This window comes from Sceloporus occidentalis, unplaced genomic scaffold, assembly GCF_023333645.1.
Source record: "Sceloporus occidentalis isolate IW3139 unplaced genomic scaffold, rSceOcc1.0.p SCAF_7, whole genome shotgun sequence".
Lineage (NCBI taxonomy): Eukaryota > Metazoa > Chordata > Lepidosauria > Squamata > Phrynosomatidae > Sceloporus > Sceloporus occidentalis.
In genome coordinates this window covers 91274677-91282251 of record NW_028316987.1, presented here as the reverse complement: position 1 = coordinate 91282251, position 7575 = coordinate 91274677, and the positions used below count along the sequence as shown (strand labels likewise).

The 7575-nt window shown below is 41.0% G+C and overlaps 1 protein-coding gene across 4 annotated transcripts in view; it reads right to left on the bottom strand.

Annotated features, from left to right (window-relative positions):
• Positions 1–5271: 5271 nt before the first annotated feature.
• The window catches only part of LOC149310092 (mitogen-activated protein kinase kinase kinase 3-like), a 97068-nt gene continuing 94764 nt past the window's right edge, over positions 5272–7575 (bottom strand). For all 4 annotated transcript variants that reach the window (XM_089533673.1, XM_089533676.1, XM_089533674.1 and 1 more), the window contains 2 exons: positions 7307–7484; positions 5272–6341 (listed from right to left, as the gene is read on the bottom strand). In XM_089533673.1, coding sequence (XP_089389799.1) covers positions 6113–6341; positions 7307–7484 — 407 coding nt within the window. In that variant the 3' untranslated portion in view covers positions 5272–6112. The remainder of the gene's footprint in view (positions 6342–7306; positions 7485–7575) is intronic.

Here is a 7575-nt window from a genome sequence, read left to right as displayed (position 1 = left end):
CTCCTTCCTTGGAGGTCTTTAAGTGGAGGCTGGATAGCCATCTGTCAATGGAGATGCTTTGATTGAGAGTTCCTGCATGGCAGAAGGGGATTGGACTGGATGGCCCTTGCGGTCTCTTCCAACTCTATGATTCTATGACAAGATAGATGTTTCCAGCACAAAAGCATTGCATCGTATGGCAACCAATGTGTGCCTCACCCCTTTCCCTGTCATTAAAGATAAGAAATGGAGTCCACAAAATTTACCACAAAATTTAAAAATATTTTATTCCATGCATCTGGGGAAGAGGTGAAAACGAAGCATTTACAGCATTTAACAAAGTACATTCAATGACTTGTCCCACATTGTGCCAAAACAGCAGTATCTCCTTTGTTTCTTATTGACACGTATTTCTAGAGCTGCAATAATTTACGATATTTAAACCTATCCATACCACAGAAAGTATGAAGTATGAACATATCACAAGGATAAAGGCTTTTAACAGTGGCATTTATATTACAGAAGGGGACTGAAAATTGGGCTTTTGGCACACAGCCCATGCGTCTTTCGCGCTGTGAATCGATTAGGGGCATGACGTTTTTACACTTAGTGTGTGCGACACACTATTAAAGCGCTATGAAACCACTTTAAACTGCCATGGCTGCATCCCTGGGAATCGTGGACATTGTAAATATGTGAGTTAATTTCTCTTTAAGGTTTTGGGACACCTTAAGGCTTGCCATCTGTGATTTCAGGCATCCTTCCCTTGGCCAAGACTGAAATGGATGGGCCCTCCCTACTTTAAATGAATCCAGAATTTGACTAATTCACTCTCATTATTGGCAGCAGGGACACATACATCCAGCTCCACACTATCAGAGAATATCCATCCATAGTTTCTTCGGTGCATGCCTTGCACCCTTTACACTGAGTAGTATATACTGCATGAGGTCCAAGTTTTAAAAAGCATCTAGATTTCTAGTTCCAGGACATCATACACTGGCTGGGATTCTGCACTGTCTGTCTATAGTCATGTATAAGTCCTAGTGGTTCCCAAACTTTAGTTCGCCATAGGTTTTGGACTTCAGCTCCCCAGATTCCTGACTGTTGGCCAAGCTGACTGGGGCTTCTGGGAGGACCAAAGTTTGGGAATCACCAGGACAGTTTAGTCTGAAAATTGACCCAAACAACCTGCCTCAGTTTATCCGTGGGTTAACGCAAGTACGGTCAGCCTCCAGATTTGCAACTTTTTTTTACAGCTTTGATTATTTGCGGAATTTATTAATTTGTTCTTTCTATGAATCTCTAGTCCTCCAGTTCAACTCTGCTGGACGTTAACAATAGTGTCATGCTGGAGGACCTAGAAATCCCTAGAGAAAATGCTTCCCTAGGCATTTGTAGGTCCTCCAGTGCAATTCTGTGGTCAACATCCACAGAGTTACACTGGGTGACCTAGAAATCCCAGCTTGTGATCTCAAAACTACTGAACAGGATGCCAGCTATTTAAATAAATAAATAAGTCAAACCCATTCACAAGTGACTGCCAAAATGATCCCTCTCCTCCCATCAAATGATAGAGGGGTGTTGTTTTTCCAGCTGCCTCTACAGACCAAATCACAAAAGACCACCTTACTCCAACCGTAGCTTCAAAACCCAAAGAGCTACCTTACATCCAAAGTGGTTTTGTTGGCTTCCTTATGTGCTATTTGATGACTGTACAAAAGGAATCTTACAATCCACCTCTTTTATTATAGCAATATTCTTTTTCAGTGGGGAGAGACTATTTTTGTCTAATGGAAGCAGGGCAGCTAAAAATGCTAGTTTACAGCAAGAGTTTTAAAAGGCACCCATGGCCATGTCTAGATTATGAATTTCAAATAGTTTTGATCCTGTCTTAAAGTTTGTGATTCAAAAGCAATTTGATCCAAAGCCCCTCTTCCCAAAGAACTGCTGGAATTGTATATCTGTCCACAAGGAAGTATCACCAAAACGCTTTCCAAAACTTGCAGGGCTCTTAATTCCATAACCCTTTGAGAGGAGGCTGCAACGGTTCTTCCCCAAGTTTAAATTAGAAGTTTGGATAGGTCCATGAAGTGGTAAGCAATTTAAAAAGAGCTGATCGATACAGTCAGGCAGTACATAGTTTCACTCTCATTTTTGTTTTCTTTTTGTGCAAGGAGCAAAAACATCACAATCTATATATATATATGAACAAATATAGTCTTGGAAATGACACTGCAATGTTTTCAAAAGCAGAGTTCCTACTATACATCCAGAACTTGCCTTCTGAGAGGCTAAGGGTCTTTAAAAATGTACAGCACATAGCCTTTAGGCTAGATCCAGACTTGGAGCAGAAATTGATGGGACTTATGTTCCATTCATTTAGGTGGATTTACACTAAATAAAGTCTGGAACTAACCCATCGCCTCCCCCCCTTTTTTTTTTGTCAGTCTTGTTCTGTTTTGTACACCTGAATCACTTTTTGACAAAACAGTGTTTGACAAAATAGAAGCAAAGGCACCTGAGGAGTAATTCACAATTATTTACATACAATGAGATAGAGTGGCCATATATGCTGCAGCATGGGATGCCAAGACAGAAGAACCATCATCTCTATAGGGAAAACAGCGGATTATCAATGCACCACTTTGGATAACTCAGCAAACCTGGGTAAGCCGAAGAATAATGAATAAATGACTGTCTAAACAACCAGGGATCCTGGTTTAACAACCTTCAAACTCATCGTAATCTCTGATTTTCTTATACACCGATGGGCTGGATCAAAGAAAGAAGTAAAGTTATACAGTAGTTGGTTGACTCTAAGGTTTCTGTTTCCCTTCTCTTTCATGTTTCAGTAATGCAAGGTTTGGGTTACTTGGAATTTACAGTACCAGCGAACACATGGTAAACTGTGACATGACCCAAAGGAAGTAGCAAAGGGGTTGTATGGCTGACAAGCTCTGGCATTAGTGGTAGACAAAAGGGTTGGCATTTCAGGGTATCGACCAAGAGGCAACAATCTCTCAGACTTTGTAAACAGATCTTTCAAAAGTAGGTCAGTTTACAGCCCTGCCCAGGCCAAAGCCTCAGCCGCTGGACATTTCCATCCTGGAGCATTAACATTTCTCCTAATGTTCCCTATGGGCCAACAATTAAGTCCAGATGGCAGTCAGGGTCTGGAACCAGCAATCTGCCATCAAATTAATTGGGTCAAGTATGTGCGTATTTGAGACCTCAAGAAAATATTGTCTAATCATCTTTAAGCCCATTCTAAGATTTTCAGAACCTAGATGAAAATGATTTATGGTGTAGTTCTGATCCATCAGAATGGATGGGACATGACTTGAATGCTTAGCCAGGACTGGCTGTATTCCACTTGTTGAAATGCACTGTACAGACACAAAAATATTGATATCTGACACTAAATTCAGCATCCTGAGGTATCTACACTAGGCATTATGGCTGCAGAGATGATCTGAAAAGTGTGTGCTTGGTAAAGGTCTAGGCTACATCAATAGGAGCAGTGTTTCTAGATCAAGGGAATCAGTATGCAAAGGGATCTTGTAGCACCTTTGAGACTAAATGAAAGAGAGAAGTTGGTAGCATGAGCTTTAGACTTGAGTCTACTTCCTCAGAGGATTCCATGTGAATTATGCCCAGATTCCATGAAAATTGTTTTTAAGCCTGAAGAAAAATTCATATATGTATGCAACTCATCAAGGATTTGGTCTTTGTCATTTCCAGTGAAAGATGTATTTTTGCGTGCAATCTTTCCCTGAAGTAAGTATTTTGGGGTGGACCTCTGAACTGGAGTAGTGCATGAAAAATCTGGGAAAGTGCCAGACTGAATAAGTTCCTCCTCTTCTTAAGTGTAGAATGGCAAATTTAAATTAAGCTGAATATATTGCAAGATGTGCACATTTGCTCAAAATGCAATGCTCACTTAAACTTAAACCACATAACCTAGATTATAACTTGACACAAACCTGGATTTGTTTTGGGGACAGATATAATATGGCCCCTGGGCCCACTAACGCATGACTTTCTTCCAAAGAGATTGCATTTAGCAGCATCAATCAATCAAGCGAATGGATGGCGAGACACTGACTGGCTGGCACTGCAATGGCTCTCTTTCTTTTCTGGACCAGTCAAGACAACATTTAGGGCTGATAGATCTGCCACACTTGGAGGCCACTGCAAAGCAATACATTGTGGAGCTTCAATATGTGGGACATCCATAATATTTTCATGTTCCTTCCCACAAGTTCATACAATATTTGTCCACTGGAACCTCAACACTGAGGGGAAAAAGCAGTGTGTGGGTGTCTAAAGCTGGTAAATGACTTTGGGGGGAATGCATTTGGCAAAGACAAGGACAATCACCCAACTAAATTGATCACAGTTATGGTAACTATGTTATAATAGTTAACATATTTACCAGAATACATGGGTAGCCATGTTGACCCTAACTCAAACTCCAAAGCCCACACAGTGGTCTTACTTTTCTTATGCCAATCAAAAAAAGCATAATCTCTGTACAAGATGTTTGTTTCAAAGGCTTCCTCAAAGAATGTTGTGACTTTTTGGTTGGCCTAATAAAAGTATTACTACAATACACTTTCAAATAGTTACTATACTATGTCTAGTTACTACACTCTTAGGAATTTAGCTGATTGATTACTCAATCGAGATATTGATCTAATCTGCCAAAATGTGCAGTATGCAATTTTGGAAGAGGTATTCCCCAAATCTCTCTCAGAAACAGGAGAGAATGCCTCTTCTAAAGTGACACTTGTTCCTGCAGTTTCTTAAATAACTTGCACTAAAATTAATTTTTTAAAAAAATTAAAAACTCAAAATGCTGCTGCCAAATTAGTTAGGGGAAACTTTTTAATTTAGAAAGATATTGATGAATCAGAATTTGGAGCTTTTTAAATGTTATTTCCAACCTAGAGAAATACATTTTTAGGTAGTTTCTCCAAATGACCCTTTGGCCTAAATCCAACTGCTAGAGTAACAACTAGAGCAGAACCAGTGTAAATTAATGAGTAGTAAACCAACATCTGTGTAAATCCTAGTGATTCAATGGTTCTACTCTACTGGGGCTAGTCTTTAGCAATTGGATTTATTATTAAGCTTTATTTATAAAGCGCTGTAAATTTAGCCCCTGATGTTTCATTTGGTCCAGCGAGAAATGCCAGGCAGGAGATAGTGGCTTTCCCCAGACCCTCATTTCTCAAACATTACAAATCTCAAACATATAGACTAAAATATAATGCAGAAACAGATTGGTGTAATCCACATCATAGGAAACATTTAATAAAGGGCTAAGCAAATGCTTCTATTACAAGTGGGCCAGTTATGACTAATTTCCTTTGGGTTGAAGGGAAAGATAAATAGCTTTGGAGGACTTCCATACGATTCTGGTGCAATCTCTGGACTCTTGATCACTTTGGGTTGGATCACTGTTATATATTTAACCACCGGTTATAATTACCACCTAAAATACAAAACAGTTCTGTTTCACCTCCTGCTCCCAAAAGCTGGAGCTCGTTTTATGTGCATCAGACTTCCTGCGATGAGTCATGGCTTTTCCATGCTCAGACAGAGGCAGGCAGATGCCATTGTTCATTTGCTCTGGGTTTATTTCTACTTGCTTCATCCAGGCGTCCTTTTCAATGGCTGCCAGCCTGGCAAGAATGACAAAGCTCACGGCTGAGTGTTGCTGCTGTTCATTTTGCTCTTTTCAACCATTTTACCAGGGTGTGCCTGTCAGCTGAGAAGAAACTCAACTTTATCCATGTTGTTCTTTAATGGCTGTGCAAGTCCATTATGGCCTAATGAGGGGCCAATACAAGCAGAGAATCCACTGGCCTCCATAGTACAGCATGCACCCATCAACCTCCACAACGTCAAGATGGCTGGAAGTGCAGCTTAAGAGACTTGGCAAGATGACTGCTGGTTGACCAACATGGCATGACTGATAACAATGCAGCACATTTGGGAATAACCCAAACAGGAAACTGAGGTTGAATTTAGAAGTGTGCAGGTTCTTTTTTGTTGTGGTTGTTGCTCACTTCACCGTTCTTGAGTGAACTTTGCGTCTTTCCCATCCCTCTCGCAGGATGACCTGCTAGAGGCTAAAGCTCACAAAAGGATGCCGCAGTAGGTCTTCTGCTGTGGGTCTGCGCTTCTCCTCCACAAAGATCAGCTTGAGGAAGCCGCAGCAGTAGTCCGAAACGCCATCTGGAAGCTGGGGCTTTGTGGGCTGCGTAGCAATCTTGAAAATGGCAGCCATGGCTTCAAATTCTGCCCAGGGCGGTTTTTCAGTCAACATCTCAACCACAGTGCAGCCCACGCTCCTGAAGAAGAATGCCAGGAGAAGAAAAGGATGAGGAAGGATCCAACCCAAATTTATTTCAGCTGATACAATGATTTAAAGTATACAAAAGTGCTCCTTGCTGATTTTTTCTTACACCTGCCCTATAAGGAAAATTAAAAGTGATTGACTAAAGGCCATCAATTGAACTTCATGGCCAAAGAGAAGATGGGGACAGGAAGGCTTGAAAAGAGCTTGGACCAGTCACATTAGTGGACTACAGTTCCCACAGTCCCGCTGCAAGCATGGGTGCTGGCCATGTTAGCTGGAGGATTCTAGGAGCTGTTTCCCCAAAAGGTAACATTTCCAAACTCTGGATCTGAATGATGCTATCAACCTTCAAGCCAAACCAGTGCTGTCAATACGCATGAGCTCCATTTAATAAGATTATCACATGTGAAAAAAAGATGGAAGCAAAGTGGATCGTTCCCATCCTTATTCTGACTTTATTGTATAATTGCACAAAGATTATCACACATGTCACAGTTATCCCATCATTATTCTGTCAAAGAAATGGAATTGTTCCATCACATTTCAGTAACAAACTTCCATTAATGAAAAGTGAAGTGAAAATTCCACTTCGTTGATGAGATAAGCACAATGTCATCTGATAATCTTTGCATGATAAGGATGGGAGGGATCCGCTGCGCTCTCGTCCTTTTTCATGTGTGATAATCTCCTAAATCACACAGCCTTTTCACAGGACACTGACTTCACACTCATATTTGAGACAAGAGTCCCTCAGAACACAGTTGTATCCCAGCTACATCTGTCAATTAAATTTACAGCGAAAGTCTCCCACAAGATTCTAAAATGCTCTTTAGCCTTTAAAATGTAAGAATTTAAAATATGCCCAAAGAAATGGATTAGAGAATTCTGGCACAGAGCACTGCAGCTAGTATTGCCTCAGCATTGGACACGTCTCTCCAGGATAAAATGACCACTTACCATACATCTGCCTTCCTTCCGTATCCTTCCCCACTGATCACTTCAGGGCTCATCCAGTATGGAGTCCCTGTGACAGATTTCATCCCCGTTCCGGACATGCAGATGGTCTGAATGCGTTTGCTGGCACCAAAGTCTCCTAGTTTCACATTCCCAGCAGAATCTCTCAAAATGTTGGCACCTAAAGGGGGTAAGAAAAAAAGACAAGATGAAAATCATGTCCAAAACGGAAGCCCAGCAGCAAGATTTTGCACCTGATGAGTTCCTCTCTT